This window comes from Harpia harpyja, chromosome 12 (assembly GCF_026419915.1).
Source record: "Harpia harpyja isolate bHarHar1 chromosome 12, bHarHar1 primary haplotype, whole genome shotgun sequence".
NCBI classification, from domain to species: Eukaryota; Metazoa; Chordata; class Aves; order Accipitriformes; family Accipitridae; genus Harpia; species Harpia harpyja.
This window is the reverse complement of record NC_068951.1, coordinates 21,837,294-21,857,490: the sequence shown is the minus strand read 5'-3', so window position 1 is coordinate 21,857,490 and position 20,197 is coordinate 21,837,294. Positions and strand designations below refer to the sequence as shown.

At 38.3% G+C, this 20,197-nt stretch overlaps 1 protein-coding gene across 5 annotated transcripts in view; it reads left to right on the top strand.

The window, feature by feature from the left end:
- The window catches only part of NMNAT3 (nicotinamide nucleotide adenylyltransferase 3), a 35,205-nt gene extending 15,051 nt beyond the window's left edge, over positions 1-20,154 (top strand). For 4 of the 5 annotated variants that reach the window (XM_052803607.1, XM_052803606.1, XM_052803603.1 and 1 more), the window contains 4 exons: positions 9,901-10,084; positions 12,066-12,137; positions 14,855-14,964; positions 19,364-20,154. In XM_052803607.1, the coding sequence (XP_052659567.1) occupies positions 9,927-10,084; positions 12,066-12,137; positions 14,855-14,964; positions 19,364-19,773 (750 nt within the window). In that variant the 5' untranslated portion in view covers positions 9,901-9,926 and the 3' untranslated portion in view covers positions 19,774-20,154. The remainder of the gene's footprint in view (positions 1-9,900; positions 10,085-12,065; positions 12,138-14,854; positions 14,965-19,363) is intronic. The other variant, XM_052803605.1, reaches the window with a different exon arrangement.
- Positions 20,155-20,197: the final 43 nt, after the last annotated feature.

Below are 20,197 nucleotides of genomic sequence, written 5' to 3'. Positions count from 1 at the left end.
CAAGACTCCACCCCTTACTCAGAGCAGTTTACTTAAGTCTAGTGAAAATCATATTATAAATGACATTTTGAAAGGCTGAAATGAAAGTTGTGCATTACATTGCACCTCTTTAACATCAGTGCTTAGTTCTGAATAGGATGTGACTTGCCTTTTGACTTTAGTTTAATGTGTGGAGTCTTACTAGTGTAAGTACTTCATGCATTAAAGAAGGAGACTTCATTTGTGTCTGGGTTGCCTACAGTGTTGTCATTGTACTTTCTGAACACGTAACCTAGGATGTCTGCAAACCAAGAATCCTCAATTAGCTTGTGGAAGCTTTACCCATCACACCTAGAGGTGGCTTTATTTGAAGTAACTATGAATGCATATATATGTGTTTGTATGGATGGATACTTACAGATCTGGTATATGGTCTTTCTTGCTATGGTGAAGACAGTTTCTCAAACAGAAGGGGTTGGCAACATGCTATAAAAATGATTGACTCTGGATGCCTGTTTTATGGCAGAACCATTCCTACCCAGGAAATTAATTGGTCATTCTCTCATGTTTTTAGTTCTGCTTCTGCAGTTACCCAGGGAAGGAGAGGAGAAATTGGAGCTTATTTGCTGAGAAGCACTAGTTGCAGACTGGGAGCTGATAGTGGGGCTGGAGAACAATTGTTATACATGACTAAAGCTTGTTTGAAGTGAGGTAGTGGTCTGCCATATTCACATTGATTCCCTTCTCAGTGAGAGCAACGCACTTCTGAGCTAATATACACACTGAATGCCTGAAAAAGTAACTAGCATGAGAGAACAATTAACTAGCACGAAGGACTATGTTTCCTAGGCTGTGAGAATGACTTCTGGTGCTGCTTCAGTATTTCTGCTCAATCACAAACCGGGCAGAAACAATGAGTTGTGCAACAGCTTGGCTGGAGTTGACTTCACAGTCAGGTTTTACTGTTACGAATGACATAACTATCCCTCATGTGCATCCTGACTGACATCTCCAGTAATTCTGTCTGCTAGCTTTTTGCACATCACTTCAGTTTCAAATGCTGTCTAATCTTATTTTTCATACATCCCTATTTTAAGTAGGGAATTTTATTGACTTTCTGATACTTTAAGCAGTATCTGCAGTTTCATTACCACATGTCAAGTAATTCATCCTTTTTTTGTTAATGTCAACAAATCTTGTCATGCCGCTTTTTAAATACAACAGACGTAGTTACATGTGACTGAATAACTCTAATGATTCTCTTTATCTGGATTTTTGTCTCTACTCATGTGAATTTGACTCTTTACACATCCTCAGACATAGCTAGAATCCTCTCAGATTCAATCTCTGTTTTAAAATTATTTCTTGAAACTTGCACTGACTGTGGCAAATGCCTTTCAGTCTGTTAGTATCTAATGCCAAATGCTTTTATTTCTCTTTGACTGTATTTTTCATTTGACCATAAAGTCCAAAGAAATAGTACTAGAATCAACCTATGTAAGATGTTTAAAATGTTTCCTAAGTATTGCCAGTGGAGGATACTTACATCACCAAGTTTCCAGAGAAGACCAAAACGGATAGAGGGCAAAGTAGGGGGGTGTGAAAGGCAAGATGTTTCTATCTGTGACAAGACACATGCAAGGGGAGGTGAAGGAAAATGAGTTACTGTCTTATGAAAACTTGGGAAAATGTGACACAATCAATGGGTTGTGTCAGATGCAGCACTGGGCAGCAGAGCTGAGAAGTCCAATGAGTAATTAGTCACTAACCAGCCTTGGGAATTTAGAAGTTTATGTTGTTCAAGGGCTGCATGTGATTAAAATGGACTGGTATTTTCAAGAAAGGGATAGGAGCAGATTGTAACAGCAGCAAGTCAAGTCAAGCAGGTCCTGCTTGACTAACCTGATCTCCTTTTAGTACAAGGCGACCTGCTTAGTGAATGAGGGAAAGGCTGTGGACGTTGTCTACCTAGACTTTAGTAAGGCCTTTGACACTGTTTCCCACAGCATTCTCCTGCAGAAACTGGCTGCTCATGGCTTGGATGGGTGTATTCTTTGCTGGGTAAAAAATTGGCTGGATGACCAGGCCTGAAGAGTTCTGGTGAATGGAGTTAAATCCAGTTGATGGCCGGTCACAAGTGGTGTTCCCCAGGGCTCAGTACTGGGGCCAGTTCTCTTTAATATCTTTATCAGTGATGTGGACAAGGGGATCGAGTGCACCCTCAGTAAGTTTGCAGATGATACCAAGTTGGGAGGGAGGGTTGATCTGCTCGAGGGTAGGAAGGCACTACAGAGGGATCTGGACAGGCTGGATCAATGGGCCGAGGCCAATTGTATGAGGTTCAACAAGGCCAAGTGCCGGGTCCTGCACTTGGGTCACAACAACCCCATGCAATGCTCCAGGCTTGGGGAAGAGTGGCTGGGAAGTGCCTGGTGGAAAAGGACCTGTGGGTGTTGGTCAACAGATGGCTGAATATGAGCCAGCAGTGTGCCCAGGTGGCCAAGAAGGCCAACGGCATTCTGACTTGTATCAGTGTGGCCAGCAGGAACAGGGAAGTGATTGCCCCCCGGTGCTTGGCACTGGTCAGGCTGCACCTCAAACACTGTGTTCAGTTTTGGACCCCTCACTACAAGAAAGACATTGAGGTGTCAAGCGTATCCAAAGAAGGGCAGCAAAGCTGGTGAAGGGACTAGAGCACAAGTCTTGTGAGGAGTAGCTGAGGGAACTGGGGTTGTTTAGCCTGGAGAAAACGAGGTTGAGGGGAGACCTTATCTCTCTCTACAACTCCCTGAAAGGAGGTTGTAGTGAGGTGGGTATCAGTCTTTTCTGCCAAGTAACAAGCAACAGGACAAGAGGAGATGGCCTCAAGTTGTGCCAGGGGAGGTTTAGATTGGATATTAGGAAAAATTTCTTCATCGAAAGGGTTGTCAAGCATTGGAACAGGCTGCCCAGGGAAGTGGTTGAGTCACCATCCGTGGAGGTATTTAAAAGAGGTGTAGATGTGGTGCTTAGGGACATGGTTTAGTGGTGGACTTGGCAGCGTTAGGTTTACGGTTGGACTTGATGATCTTAAAGGTCTTTTCCAACCTACACAATTCTATGATTCTAAGTCAGCATAAATGCACAGGCTTCAATTTGTCTTCCTGCAACAATTCTGATAACCAGAATTTGAAAACAACACAAAATAACCCTGGTTTGATCCTACTGTTTTGGTAGTGTGTATAGCAATACAGATATATAATTGGAATAGGATCAGATCAGCAGTAGTTACTCACTACATACACAAAAAATACTGACAGACATTAGTTAAAATTAACTGACTTAAAAAATGAAAAGGAAACAAATCTTGGATTTTTTTTTTATTACAAGATTTACAGCAGTGCTTGCTTAAATAGAGCAGTACCTGGTTAATTGTATTAGGCTCTACCCTTGAAACATGCATGAAGAGGGATGCATGTGTAGCTTAACATTCAGAAAGAGTTAAAGTTACAGAGTGCACTTTGCTGGGGTGCAAATCTAAGCAGCAAAAGCATAAATCTTAAGACATCTCAAGATATGCCACATCCCTAAAGAAGACACTTCTGTTACGTAAAACTCATTTTTCTCGATACTGTTATCAGTGCATACAGTTTAGGTCCTAACCTTTTTCTGAATTTAAGGAATGCTTTTCAAAATGGAAAAATTGTAGGCATCTTTCTGTTCCACAAGTTTTGTTGCCTTACCGTAAAACCCAGCAGAATAAGGGGTGGGTGTCCCCTGCTTGCAGTGGTATTTGGGTTATGCCCTGTATTTGTCTTTGGAATCCTAGTCATCTGTTTTGTAGCATCTCTGAAAGGAACCATTGCTTCCCAGTCATGTTAATGGCAAAAGTCAGCTTGGATTAGAGCATTTCAGAATAAGGTGTCCTGTGAGTAAAGCTATGATACTTTATTATTCATATTGTTACTCTCAAGATGGTGGGTTTAGCCTTCTTTCTGAAGGAAATAATCATTTTCATAGCTGTCAAGAAACTCCCTTTCCTTCTTTTTGTCCAAATCCAATGAACTCTATAGAAGTGAAGTTGTATTTTGAGGTCTTGATATGAAATGTTTATTATAGATGTTATGTGTGGAGATCATTCAGCATTTATTTGAGGACTGATTATTGTGCATGCTTAGTTACTCAGCTGTTGGAGGAGGGTTCCTGAAGTCTCAATGTATTTGCGTGGCTGTCTGACTACAGAGGTAAGTCTACATCTTCAGGCCCTGTAGTTCACTCAACAAGGTGGATATGATTTATGTTTGTCTAGGTACTCATATGGCATCTGTCACTACAATTTTTGCACACCTCATCTAATTCAGTGAATGCATCTTTCAGGCACTCTGAAGTGGTGAAGGTAAAGTCATTCATCCTGTGGAGAGCTATCCTATAAGATTGTCCATTACTGCTCTAATGTATTTGTTCGTTATGTTGACTTTCACTGCAATGATTGCTGAATTTTTTGCCCCTTTGATTTTCCTTCTGTTGAATTACCCTCACAAAAGGTGACCAAACATGAAGTAAAAACAGTCTTGCCTATTTTCTTTTCCTTTTTTCATGCTTAGCAATCTCTACATACATGTCATGGGAAGGTAAGTATAGGAAGGTATCTTTTTGATATTTAGGCTGTAAATCATTTTGAACAACTCAAATATTTGGGATTACTTGTATCTAGTCATTACATGGTGGTTTTATTTTAATTTTCTCCCCTACATGGCATCTGAACAAAGATGTTAGCTGTCCCTCCCTCCACCCCAGTTAATTATAACCTATAAAAAAATTAACGTTTTGTTTTAAATGGAACAATGAAAAATCCTTGTATTTGTTTTCCTAGCATTAGTAGGTTGAGAGTTCTGCAAGGGTAACTGTTGATTTCTTGTGGGTTCAAGGGAAAACATTACTGTTACTTCAATACACAATTTTATTGTGTGATTTTAATGTATGTGTAGTCACACATAGAAGTTTGATAAAAGAAATTAAATAATCCAGTTAATTAAACATATTTGTAAAATCAAGTGTGCTAGTGGTTGTTTCAGTGAAGAAATGAAAACTTACATTAATGTAAGCTCTTGTTGCATCTTAGCTGGTTAGAACATGAGATTGTATTGTAACTATTTTCCAACATTGTTCACTTCTGATAACAAGTTTTACATTATTTTATGTTTTGAAATAGCTATTACTTTCATCACGAGAAAGGACTGACTCCTCGGCAGTCAAAGTGATTTTTGTTATTTATGTATTTGATGTTGTATACATACTATGCAGTAAAACTTAAGCTGTTCATCAGCCTCATTTTGTTAAATCTTAGATGTGTAGATAACTTTATGCCCTTAGAACAGGCTTAATGACACAGAGAAAATGCTTATTCCTGGACAAACCTTCCACAACTCAAACCAAAAATTTGTAGTCTTGAGTCCTGCAATTGTTCACATTAATACACTAATATATAGAAGTTAGTCTCTTGCCCAGTGCTGAAAAGGAAATTGGGGCAGTCTCCAGAAAAAAAAAAACAAAAAAACAAAAAAAACCACCAGGGAATTTTCTTTCGCTTGTGCTTTCAGACTTTGGATACATAGGACAGAAACCTTAGATAGGCGATGAGTTAAAAACTGTCATCTTGATTAAGGTATGTGGGGTTTGCAGGGAGGGTTCTTGGTGTTTGGTTTTCAGTGGAGGGGGGGGTGTTTGGGTTGGTGGGGTTTTTTTGGTGTTTGGGCTTTGGGCTAGTTTTGGGGTTGGCTTTTTTGGTGTTTCAAGTTTTTTGGTTTGGTGATTTTAGAGGGTTTTTTGGTGTTTGGGTGTGGTTTTGGGAGGGGGTGTTGTTTTTTTGTTTGTTTCTTTTTCCCTGTGGATGAGAGCTATATGGTCTTTAAACTAATGTCCATAACTGCAGGAAGGGAAAATTTGCATATATGAGTTGGTGTCACATTTAATTGATGTCATAGAAGCTACCAGTGAGTCTAACTCTGTTTTTTTTCTATTATAAAGTATAAGTTGGGAGAGCTGAATACTGAATGATAAGGAGTTTCATTGTAACGTAGAGATAAGACTAGCATTCGTCTGTAGTATTTTTATGTAAGCCTACATCAGTGAAACTTTTAAAGCTTTGGAGTTTTAACAGGAAGGTACCAAACTACATTAAAATAAGTGTGTTGGCTCATCAGCTGTTTTCAGTCATATGAAACCATAAAATCTTCCACATAGTAAACTTAGCATGAAACATGCATCTTTTGATACTGTCATTGCTTATGACTAATGTACGTTAGTACTGCCTGTTATTAGTGATGTGCTGTAAATCTAAACTTTTATCTAGAAGATCCTACTTGGGGTAGTTACTTTGGTATAAAGAATCAGGCTGGATAAATGCATGTGTCTGTTTCTCAGTTGTCATAGAAATGCAAAAGAGGCTAACATTTTGTAGGCACTGTTCAGCAGGGAGTGAAGTTTCTAGAAACTTTTGTCAACTCACAGTGACCTTTTGTTGTGGCTTAACCCCAGCCAGCAACTAAGCACCACTCAGCCGCTCATTCACTCCTTCCCCCTCCCAGTGGGATGGGGAGGAGAATCGGAAGAAAAAAGTAAAACTCGTGGGTTGAGGTAAGAACAGTTTAATAACTAAAATAAAATAAAATATAATAATAACAGTAATAATAATAAAAAATAATAATTGTAATGAAAAGGAATATAACAAAAAGAGAGAGAAATAAAACCCATGAAAAGACAAGTGATGCACAATGCAATTGCTTACTACCTGCTGACTGATGCCCAAGCAGTGACCTGCCCCTCCTGGCCAACCACCCCCCCCCAGTTTATATACTGGGCGTGACATCACATAGTATGGAATACCCCTTTGGCCAGTTTGGGTCAGCTGCCCTGGCTGTGTCCCCTCCCAACTTCTTGTGCCCCTCCAGCCTTCTTGCTGGCTGGGCATGAGAAGCTGAAAAATCCTTGACTTAGTCTAAACACTACTTAGCAACAACTGAACACATCAGTGTGTTATCAACATTATTCTCATACTAAATCCAGAACATAGCACTATGCCAGCTACTAGAAAGAAAATTAACTCTATCCCAGCCAAAACCAGGACACCTTTATAACGAAATACTAAATACCAGTTTTCCTTAATAATAGTACTTTAACTTGTTTGAGGGACATTTTTTGTTTCACTACTTTTGTTATATTTAGTTTTCTAACCAGTTATCCTAAGTAGTTCTTAGAGAATATAAGTTCATAGCAAGAGGAAGTTTTTTGCTGCTTTTGATAGGTACGTTTTGAAAAACAAAGCCACTTAAGGGCCTGGAGGATTTTTACACATACTTAGGACAAGCAATAATAACATATTTCATGACGAAAACAAACAGCATTCCAAAGAAATACAATTTGAAGATAATTGTGGACCAAGGAAGGCTTGAAACTACCTGTAATAATTTATGGGATAGAGAAGAGAATTGCAGTGGAAATTAAAAAAAAATCAAGATGGCAGAATTTAATTATTTTCTCTTTGCATGCCTGCCAAAATTGAGGGACATATTTGAATAGGTGAACTTTTAAATTACTGTAGAGGACACAAGTTATTTAGAGCCAGTAATAAAATATTCTCCTATATTTTGAGTGGTAAAGCTTGTATTTTTAGGTGGAAGGTTCTCATGTGCATCATGATTGCATAGTGCTGGGTTACTCAGTTGTTGTGAATCATCTTAAATAGTTACTGTATTTGACTTTTGGTACCTTAAGTATTAGCAACCTTGATTTTTCTCTTCCATTTGGTTTCATTTCTGCTTTGGAACAAGCTGACAATGGCATCAGAAGCTCTTATCTTATCCAATTTGTGCAGTTATAGGCCAGACTAGAGACTGAAATCTTAACAGCTTACAAGGATATGGCAGAGTTGCAGTCATTCTTGGCTAGCATGATCTCACACAATTTTCATTTTTACATTTAATATATTCATTTAAAATATAAGGGAACAATTTATATCTGTAGAAACTGAAAAGAAAGGAACCAAAATGTGGAAAATTATTGTGTAAGAAAAACCTTTTAATAAGGGTAACATTAATGAATTCAAACTGTAATTTCTTTCCCTTTAAATGAGAATTTGTTACAGCATTGTATATTATCAAAGTATCAGAGAATAATTGTTGTCCATACGTCAAGTGAAAATATTCCCAATTTCAGATCAAGAGATAGACTTAATTATATACACATCTTTGCATGTTTCTGGAGAATTTTATCTTGCTCTATTGACCATTTTGCCTATAATGAGAATGTTTTAAAACAGAGGATAGTTTGGACGAATATTTTAACAGGAGACATTGCCTGTAAATCTCATTGAATTTTAATGCTGTTTTTTAAGTCCAACTTGCTCAAGTTCTTTTGAAAATTTTACCCTATTACATCAAAATAATTGTGGAGTTACTAAATTGTCATTTTAGAATATTGAATTGTCACGTGCCAGTACGAGAAATTATGAGTCCAGGGGTACCATTTTCATTACAAAGCAATAGAGGGAACTTGCTGCATTCTTTAAGTTTCTTTGTTGAAACAACTGAATTAGACAAAAGGAAGGGGATTTTTTTCACCCTTCAGTATCATATTTACCATAGTTATTTAAAATGCATGTGTTATGTTAGAAATCATTTTGTTGTATTTCTGTTTGTTTGAAACACCCTTTCTCTCCTCTCTGTTTCTTGAGGGGTGCAGCTCGTATCAGAGCTTTATTTCCCTGTTGATTTATTAAAATGAGAGCTACATTAACTGGGTTTGTTTAGTCTGGAGAAAAGGAGGCTGGGGGGAGACCTTATCACTCTCTACAACTACCTGAAAGGAGGTTGTAGTGAGGTGGGGGTCGGTCTCTTCTATCAGGTGGCTGGAGATAGGACGAGAGGAGATGGCCTCAAGTTGTGCCAGGGGAGGTTTAGATTGGATATTAGGAAGAATTTCTTTACTGAAAGGGTTGTCAGGCATTGGAACAGGCTGCCCAGGGAAGTGGTTGAGTCACCATCCCTGGAGGTATTCAAAAAGCGCATAGACAAGGCACTTCAGGAGATGGTTTAGTGGGCATGATTGACGGTTGGACTTGATGATCTTGAAGGTCTTTTCCAACCTAAATGATTCTATGATTCTATGATTTTTGTTTCCTGATTTGAGGCCGGAACTGCAAAGTCTACCAAAAACAGCTTGTTGTGTTAATGATGACATTATGTTACAGGAGTAGAAAAATATGGGCATATTTTCAAATTTAATTAGCATGATCAGCCAGATAGAAAGGTTCTTTAATGGCTGCTAAGCTGATGTTTGGAGCATAGTACTATAAGTCTCATTTTAGACTCCATTAGCCCCATCTTTGTTCTTGAATCTTCTGATTTGTCTGAATCGCATTAATCATAGCTGCAGTAATATGCTATAATTCTTGTTTTAACACAATGAAAAGGCACAATGATTTTGATAAATAACAAGCATCAGATGCTTAAGAACAAAGCAGTGGTCAGTTAAGTCGTCCATTGCTCTGGCTTTATAAAAGCTGTACTTACTGGAATATAAAACTTAATTATATCTAGCAATTTTGATAGTTTGCATCATAAATTGTAAACATCTACGTGCTTGAAAATTGTATGTTCATCCAGCTTTCCTTTTTGAATCATCTCATAGGATTAACATATTGATAGTAATTGTTAGCAGTTCACAGAGGAACAAGAAGGCTGCTTTTTAATTTTTTAAATTGCTGTTTCTGTATTAAAAATAATACCTAGATCAGGTTGTTCATAGCCTCTCAGAACTTTGAAGTTAACCATGCTTTGAAGAGGTTGGACTAGATGAGCTCCCAAGGTCCTGACCACCCTAAATTTTCAAGATTCTGTGACAATGACTTATTTTTCTTTTTTTCTTTTCTTTGTTTTTCAAAAGGAAGGTATCAGGTGATTGAAGGCATAATGTCTCCTGTTAACGATGACTACAGAAAGAAAGGCTTGGTTTCAGCAAGGCACCGGATAGCAATGGCTAAACTAGCACTGGAGACATCTGACTGGATTCGAGTTGATCCATGGGAGAGTGAGCAGGAGACATGGACAGAGACAGTAAAAGTATTAAGGTAATTACTTTTTTTTCTCCTTTCTTTATGAAGTTACTGATTGCCAAAAATCTGTCAGGCTACCAGATCGATGCACAGAACTCACTCATGTAAAACACCCAAGCAAAGCAGAACATGTCTGTTTATGGCATTATCTGCTATGAGATAAAGTATTAGATCTGCAAGCAATGAAAATTCACATCACTTTCCTTCAGAAAGGCCGCATAGTAAGTATTCCCCATCTGGAGTCTTTCCTAGTGCAAAGCAGATAGGCTTTCCCCAGACCTGTGCAATACAACACAGTACTGCACTTATGCCATTTAGAGTAGTTAGATGCATGTGGAAAGCCTCTGCCCAGAAAAGGTCTTGCAAAATTGTAGTCACTGGAAGAGTTCTGCAGCAAAGGTCTTGGCTCTCATGTTATTTCTCTTGGTTTTAGGTCTCTAAGCAGGTAATACAGAGATCTTAATCAGAAAGTAAGAGAGTTTACAAATAAACCTATTCTTGAGGAGCATCCCTATTCCAGATTAGCTATGTTGGCATTATTATGCCTGCAGGTTTATGCTATTCACACATCCTTGAAAAGTTTTCTTGAAAAGTTATCGTATTAACTCTAATGGCAAGTTAAGCCCAAGCCCATAACTGCTGATGTTTTCTTCAAAATCACTGAGTTTTCCGTGGTTTTGTGCTGGAAGGAAAAACAAAACAATTTGTCCAAAACCAGTTAACTTGATGTAAGGATCTTGAAACGTGCCTTTTTCCCATATGGTTGGTCTTGGTGTTCTGATTTCGGCTGGGATAGAGTTAATTTTCTTCCTAGTAGCTGGTATAGTGTGTTTGGGATTTAGTGTGAGAATAATGTTGATAACACACTGATGTTTTTGTTGTTGCTAAGTAGTATTTATCCCAAGTTAAGGATTTTTCAGTTTCCCATGCTCTGCCAGCAAGCAGGTGCACAAGAAGCTGGGAGGGAGCATAGCCAGGACAGCTGACATGAACTAGCCAAAGGGATATTCCATACCATAGGATGTCATGCTCAGTATATAAACTGGGGGGACTTGGCCAGGAGGGGCAGGTCACTGCTTGGGCATTGTTCAGTGGGTGGTGAGCAATTGTATTGTGTACCACTTGTCTTTTCTTGGGTCTCATTTCTCTCTTTTTGTTATATTCTTTTTCATTACTATTATTATTATTGTTATTATATTTGTATTATTATTATATTTTATTTTATTTTAGTTATTAAACTGTTCTTATCTCAACCCACGAGTTTTACTTTTTTTCCCGATTCTCGTCCCCATCCCACTGGGAGCGGGGAGGAGTGAGTGAGCAGCTGCATGGTGCTTAGTTGCTGGCTGGGATTAAACCACGACACTTGGTAATAAATGCATTATGGGGCAAGGTATGAAAACACAAACTTCTTGTGCTAGCCACTTTTGGGAAACACAGATGCTACAGAAGTCAACAGAAATTGTTAAAGTGAAAGACTTCATGGGTGTCTTTCAAGAAAGCAAGTGTGCTGTAAGAACTATCAATGATTTCTATCCACTTTTTCTAGCTTACTTTCTGACTGGAAACAGTTGGTTGTATAGCTTAAGGCTCTAAAATGTGCCTTCCAATGACTGCTGAGAAAGCTCTTACGGCTCTATGTGAAAGCAATTAAAAAACAGACCTGTTACTTTACAAAAGCATATGTAAGAATACCCTATGTACTTACAAAAAAACCTGGTAGAGCCTTTTAGTTCTGCTTTTATTTGCTTTACTGAGTGAACATAGACATCCAGTTGCTTCTTTTGACCCTTGCCTCCAGTCAGCAGAATAGGATCGGGGTGGGAGGAAGACTAGGCAGTGCTACCCTGTCTTTGCAGAAAATTTCTCTGTTCTTTTCTGTAATCACACTTGTATATTTCAGTGTGAGAAATCACCAAAAGGTCTGTCCTGCAGTATTGGTTGGGTATGGGATTTTTCTCCTAAACTCCAGTTTTGTACAATTGTTTTTCTCCAGAGGAGCAGCCACAAATCTCAGATCAGGTGATCCTACTTATAAAGGCTTTGATCTTGCACAGCTCCAGCTGAAGTGAGTACTACTTGCAAGATTGGGTTTGTAAATTGTAAATCCACTTCAGAGTTCTTTAGTACAAGAGGTACCATAAATAAAACCTGTATGTATAATTTTCTGCTCAGGGAAAGTAGTATTAATATGGTATGAACAGCCCAACTTCTTGCCGCTCTAGAAAGTGAACCTCTATTTTTATAAATAAATTCACAAAATGTTAAAATGGATGCCAGTTAGGGAGAGAAATGAGCTTAAAGCATTTTTTCCCAAATGGTGACCTATATTAATGAGCTGAACCAGTGCCATAATCTAATGCTGAACCCTGTCCCTTTAATGGGGAAGCAGCATCCTGATGAAATAGCACATGTAGGTATCTTGGCTTTATATTGTATTCTAATTGTCACACATGAATATTAAAAAAAGAGGTGGCTCTAGGGCTAGATCCTTACTAAGTATAGATAGGCAGTGGTTTATTGTGGAGTTGTGCTTCTTCACAAATGTTGAAGGTTAATCTATAGATTCTTCCCTTGTCAAAGAACCAATTGCTGCCTTCACTATAAGCTCCTTCAGGTAGGAAACTTTAGGACCAATAGAAAGAGATTTTGCTATTGCAAGGCAAAGGCAAAAAATATTACTGTACCTAAATGTCTCTTCTTATCAGTATTTTGAATTGTACACTTAACTGCAGTAGAACATTGTGTCCTGAGACACATGAATGGCCTTTTCCTACAGTGCTTGTTTTACCTGAGTGCAATGAAATTGTCATATTTCATCAAAATCTGTGGATTTTGCAGAGGCTCCCAAATAGTTATAAAAGAATTTTAAGCAGCAAAGCTCATATCCCACTTTTGGCGGTGCTATTAGTTGCCTGTTAAGTGAGTATGGAAATTTTGGAGACTATCTCAAGGCTTTTTTTAGAGAGGAGAAGGGAACATGACGGAGCTATTTCCCACTTATCTGCTGTTTCTGAATATTCTTCCTAGACAAGAAAACAGTATTGTCAGTAACCAAAGAACTACATTCATTCCTCTTGTGATGTAGATTTGATTGTGGTGCAGATATATTATGAATTAATTTAGAATTGGCAAAGATCTATCTTACCCAACTTTCATTGAATTGTGCTTGAGATTTAATGATACAGTTATTCAAAGCTTCATACACAGTTCAGAAAATGCTTGATAAACTGACAGATTGATTTGTCCTTTTTGGTGTATCTTTAAAATAACATAACCTTCCCTGCCCCAGCACTCAAAACGCCTGCTGAACAGACCTTTTGGCAGTTAAGATTTTGCAGTACTTACAATGTTAGTCCTGCAGTGAGTTCTTTGCCAAGAGTTCTTATTTTTGATCATGGCCCAAGAATGTCAGTCCATGATACGAAGTTAGTGTACTTGACTATACATAGCATCAGCCTGTTTACAACAAGGCAGGATTAAAAATAGAAATGTAGGAAGGCACAGGCCAAGCTACTGCTACCTACTCTCTACTACCATATGTCCCTCACCCCTTGTCTATGCAGTCTCTTTAGCAAATGGCTGAGCATCAAAAATTACTAGAGATTGTTATGCAGGCTGTCTAGGTCTAGGTTCTTGACACTTGTGCAACTTATTCCTGTGGCTAAAAGTATCTGCATGGTTTGAAGAGTGTACATGTAAATCACTAAACTATAAATTCATTCCTTAGGCCAGACATTCAAAGGGTTATCTATGGCTTTGTACACATACTGAATTCAGACTGTACCTTGTAACTCATAATCTTTGCTTTGATACAGTTATATAAGACCTGATGGTCACTTTGGCTATATATGTACTAGACAGAGATGGGACACTGGCTTGAGTCTGTGTCTGCCCGTCCTGTTTAACCATGAGCTTGTTTCCTGAAACGATTTTCACTGGTGCCAATATGAGCAATGCCTAAGCATCGCTCAGGATGGTGCAAGTCAGGGACTATTCTAAACAAGCAAGGCCATGTGGGTTTGGAATGCCTAAAGTGTTTGGATCTAAGATTGGCACTTGCCCTCATGATCAAAGAAAGGGCCACTAACATGAGATAATAGTACCAGTATTGCACTGGGGCACCAGCAATCAGGAGCAGCAAAAGAATAAAGTAATAGAAACCTGGAAAAACTGACAAAAGGATCCTTGCCTGCCTTCATGCATCTGAACTCAGTAAAATTAGAAGCATAGCAGATGTCAAAAGTCTTATAAGAATTGTATATTTTGAGTTTCTCAGGACTGTGATTCTTTTAATTAAAATGAAAGGGAAAACCACAAGGTGAAGACTCAGGGAACATGATTCTGTGGAGAAGAGTATGAGAGAGAACAAGAATGTCTCCTCCTGAAAACTGAGCACACATTACAGAAACATCATCATGAGGGGTTGTATTTAATCAAGAAATTAAATCTAGTGATTGAAGTGTGATTTAATCCTGTTTCAAGCAAAAACCTCCACTGTGTTTTAAATGTAATGTTACTACCAAAATTGCCATAATGGTAGAATTTCAAAAAGGAACTGAAAACCAGAATGCCATTTTGGAGATTGCTTGTGAATTCTGCAAAATGTTAACTACATTGATACTAATCTCGTGGTAGAATGAATATGCTAAATTCTTAACAAATTGTATTCAAATCCAAAGTGCATAAAAGCAGACTGTGTTCTTGAATCTGAAAGTGCCAGGTAATCGCTTTGTGCATCTCTGAGAGGATTACCTCACACAGAAGCCTTTATTTTAAATGCAGGCACCATTACAATGAATCACTCAGATTGCTCCAGTCCAAGAAGGAATTCATGAAAAACAAATGGCCCATAGAAAGATCTACAGAGGATCCCCTTTCTTACCAGCACTCAGGTTGGTTCATAAATGTAAACACGACTCTTTGTTTAGCATTAAAAACAATACAGCTTTACCAGACTAGACTTAATTGATGAAAAAGTTGAACATATTAGCTGGTAGGTTTTGAGGGTTGGAGCTGCCTGCCAAAAACAAGCCATGCCAAATGCCAGCATGACTGCTGGTGCAGTTATTTTGTAGTAATTCCCACGTAGACAGGAGACTTATTTTGGAATTGTATTAATTCTTGGTTTTATGAGCACTTCTTTAGCTATGTCAGAGACGTATGTTGTGGCCCTGCTGGTTTTGCAAAGCATAGAATCTATGAATAAAAAACATCAAAAACTATAGGGATTACTAGACAATGGATTAAGTATATGGATACCACACCAGTGATGCTGATGCATTGGTGTTTACTGCATTTCTGGACAGAAAAGCTTCTGTTGACATTAGAAGTATGGCAAGTTCTGGAAACACTGTCAGTTTTGGGTTTCCTATTTTATCATATTCCCTAGCCCTATGACTTGCTAGGATGCTGCTGGATTTTTGATACATTGCATTTTTGCTGTAGTATTGCAGCACCCCTTGGACATGAATAATACATTTAAGTTGTTCGTGGTTATACAAAAATTTCCAAAAGATGAGTTGTTGTTATCTTTATAGATGGTAGAGGAAAAAAGTCTCAAGGCATTTGGACTGCAGTGGAATCTTGTGTCTGATGGGGTTAATGATTGTTAGCAAGTGACAAGTCAGATTATTCCACATTGCCATACTAAGGAAAACTAGTGTGAAAGTAGTAAGGACTATTTTAATGTCCATGACAAAAAATTCTTTTGGCTATTATTTTCTGTAGTTATTTCAAGCTCTATAGCATTTTATGTACAAATGGTCAAGAAAACAAATGTTAAAGCTAGTCTTTCTTTCCCAATAAAGATTCTCAGTTTAGAATTCATCAGTCATCATCACAGGATTCCTCTACAGTCAACAACAAAGGCATAGCAAAAATCTGGGTGAGAAGGAGGACAGGCAAGAAATCAGTTTCTCTGTCTAGTATGTAGTGGCTGCAGATTTTTTTTTTTTTTTTTTTCACTCAATCAGGGACCTATCCACAAAGAACAATCCGTTAGTTTGAACAGAGAAAGGCTGGCATCCTATTGTACTTTTTCTGCCTTCAATGCTTTGACTGACTGGACAGTGATACAGATTTGGCTATATGAAACGTGGCCCACCAAGAAGGAACAGAATGGTTTCTTCCCACTTCCTTTGGTCACTAGCATGGTATGGCATGGGGCATGGGGAACGATCAAGAGCTACTGAGAACTACAGAGCAGAATAGAGTTCCTCCCCTTTCTCATAAATAAATGCTGGTTAGCACAAACTTTCTAATGGCAGGCAACTGTTACCCAATTCATCCTCCCTTGCCACCCACACCCCACAAAAAAAAACCTTCCCAACAATGAAATCTGTTGAATTGGGGTTTTCTGTGAAGTTTGTAGAAAGGCTCAGTCACCTAATGGAAGCTTTCAGAAAGATCAACTTGATGGCTGAATTTAGCAGTGGCAAAATTCCATAATATACTATTTTTCTACTGTATGTGTGCCTACTAAACTGTAAGACTTCTTTGCATGGTGCTGAACCTCATGATTTTGTTCCACATGAAATAATCAGGTCACTTTAATATATATTGAAAATAAAAAGGTTCACGGAGGACAGGTATAGACAATTATTGCGGTTTTAGTAAACTTAGAATAGCTTATTGGTGCTAGTCATTCAGGATGAAGATGAAAATGACAGGACTATGGAGTTCTTTGTCTCTGTTTTTCAGTATCCAGGGATTTGCCATTCCTCCTTGATTCACCAAACGTAGCTTCACATGCAATATTTCTTTTCCTACTTACAAGAGATGGCTGATTGTCTTCATTTCATTTTTAATTGAATCCCCTGCACTTCAAGTCTCTCAGTTGCCTTACATGAACAACTTTGTTGTCACATCTTGAATGCTTTTCCCTGGCATATTCCAACAGCAGTCTCCCTTAATTAGACCTTAAATCCAGCTGCTTCCTTTGTGTTAATAGTTACAACTCCTTTAGCTTACCCTCTCCTTTTTCCCTGAACAACACTTCAAAGAATTGCAATTCATTTCTGTCCACCATCGACTGAGCTACGCCAATCAAAAATAAGCAAAAATTTCCCAGGTCCATATGTAACATGGCCTGAAATAAAGGCTATTGTACTTACCAAAAAATGGAGCATTGCAGCAGCCATTTGGGTTTTATACCATTATCTGTAGTGGCAGCTGCAGATCATCATTTAGCAAAGTGCCCTTGAAAGACCAAAGACACATTTTTCTCATTGGCACAGAAGATATGGGGATATGCGGAAATGTACGTATAAAATTGACAGCCTTTTTGTAAAGCCTACAGTCTGTTAATTTAGCTTCTAGTAACCTAGAACTGCAATGCATGTACATTCAGAGAAAACCCATCAACACTATAAAAGCTCTGCTGTGATATTAGCTCTAATACAGCTTGGGACAGAGTACTGTTTTATTGTGGAAGTTGCTGTTAAGTAAAAAGCAAGCTGTGACATAAAACCCAAGTAAGGCTCTGGAAAGCAGAGGACTGGAAACAGTCTAAACATGGAACTGAGAACAGGGAACTGTAAGGGAAGAGTAGAATCTGTGAGTGGAAAGACCAGAAGATTGGAACTGGCATGAGGAAATACATGGGCAGAGCACAGCTTGGAAGGGATGAAGCAGAAGAGATCAGCTCTATTATGATAGAGCTTCCAGGGTTGTGTGAATCCTAAGGTTCTTGGTGTCTCATCGTTCATCAGCTGTCAGAAGTACCTGGGACATTGTTTCATACTTCTGTAGCCCTTTTGCAGGTATTTCTGCACTAGCTCAAGTGTCAAGAGATGAGAGCATTGAATCTAAAGGTTCCAACCTTGCAGATGTGGGTATTAAAATAAATTTACTGGGTGATTTGGGGGGGAGGTGGCTGTTACAAAAATTTCACATTCCTCCCAAATACACTAATTATAAACTCTAAAAAAACCAGAATTATATTTTTAAGAATGTGGACAGTGTATGGTGATTCTGTCAGGCATGAATGTTTCAAGATAGCCTTGTCCCATACAGTCCTCCTTTTGTAGTAATGCTGCATTCAGACCACAGGAGGGTGCAGTGCAGTACTCCTGCCACCTTTGTTGTAGGGATCAGAAGGTATGTAGTGGGGGGGTGTAAGAAGAGAAGAAATGCTTGCTGTAGTTAACTCAATGGTATGTACTAAACCTCTGCAAAATTGAGTGTATCTTAAGGCACATGCTTTTCATGCATCATGACTGGTATGTTTCTTATTTTTCAAATTGCTGATTTAAGGTGTTTGTATAAGACTTGCTAACTGTCTATAACCACAAGTAAATGTAAAATGGAGACAATACCTCCATCCTTCCCCTTCATTTCACATGAATGCAAGGCTGTGAAAATACCTAGTCAATGTCTGTAAAATACTCAGATGGTATAATGATGAGTGCTGTAGAACAGACTTTGAGGAAAGAGATGGTCTGTACTGGGGCTTAGGCAGTGGGCAGCAAATAAGAAATTGAAAGAAAACAGAAAAAATTGTACTAGTGAAGTATCATTCTTGGTCATTTTTCAAGGTACAGCAAATTTGACTTTAGATGTCTTCGTACTAGAACAAAAGCGCCATGGCCACATGACACAAAATACTATCTGTACAATATTCTGCTGGTTCAAATTTCTCTAAAAGTAAAACAAAACTTAGTAGGTCAACTAACTAGCTTATTGTACCAGTAAGGGTAGTTAGATTAGATACGGTCCATCACGTTTTAGATGATTTAAGTGCACAAACCCAGGCAAAATTCTAGGTTGCTCTCTGGCTAACGTGACAGTATGCAAACATTGTGTCTGTGTGCCAGAGTGCAGTAAGGAAGGCAGCTGCTTCCTAAGGGATGGGGAGCCATATGGCCACAGTGGCAGGCAAGGGCCTCGCTGGCTGGGGTTGGTCCCACAGTACCTGAGCAAAGTGAGTAGGGCAGGCTGGGGTGTAGTAGCCAGGTTCAACCAAGTCTAGTCTTTGTGCTAAAATAATTCTCTTCTTTATTTGCTTCTTCCCCTTTTTGGCTTGCCTGAGTGGAGGAATAATTCTCCTTTAATATTGTACAGGTAATATTTGATATACTGTGAGTGATGATGAAGTAGGTGATAAAGTAATTGTGACCAGGCACATAAAATCCAAGCTGATTTTTTTCTTGCAACCTTTTGAAAGAAAAACCGGAGTAAAAGTAAACTATTTAAAAACAAAAAAAAGTGATTGGGTTAAAAGCAATTTTAAGTATAAACTTTCTAGAAAACCGAGCAAGTATTGAACTCTGTCATTTCCTTTTGTCTTTCCAGTTCTACCAGAATTAAAGCTGCTCTGTGGGGCTGATTTTCTACAGACGTTTAAGACCCCTAATCTCTGGAAGGAAGAACACATCAAAGAAATAGTGGAAAAGTTTGGTTTGGTCTGTATTAGCCGTGCTGGCTCTGATCCAGCTCAGTATATCAGTGAATCAGACCTTTTAACTCAATTTCAGCACAATATCTTTCTGGTGAAAGAATGGATTCAGAATGAAATCAGTGCGACACAGATACGCTATGCCTTGTGCAGAGGATTAAGTGTAAAATATCTCATACCAGATTCTGTTATATCCTACATTGCACACCATAATATCTACACAGAAGAGAGTGAGCGGAAGAATGAAGGTGACTTGCTTCAGCCTCTTAAGTTGCATAACACAACAGTAAACCCACTAAATGACTGACGTCTGTAGTGTGTGAAGTGGACAGACCTGGCCTTTTTTCATGTAAAGTTCTTGAGAAAATTGTTTCTTGCTAATGAGGGGAAAGTACATCAGTCCAAAATTTCTTGAATTCATGTGGTGTTTTAATTTCATGGTTTTGTGTGTGCTAGTGCACAAGCAAATTGGGATGCTCAGCTGCATAGCTTAAAATACATAAACAGCTTCCTTGTGAAAATAAAAGAAATAAGATCCTAACAATAAATATTAATCTCCAGTAATACTTAAGGGTCAAACATAGTACTTTTCTGAATTGTAATTCTGTAATCCTACAGACAATTTTAGTATGAAGATGCCTTACTCTTCTGAAGCAGCAAAAAAAAATGAACCATAACACTTCTTTTTTTTTTTATATATATATATATATATATTTAAATATGTATTACTG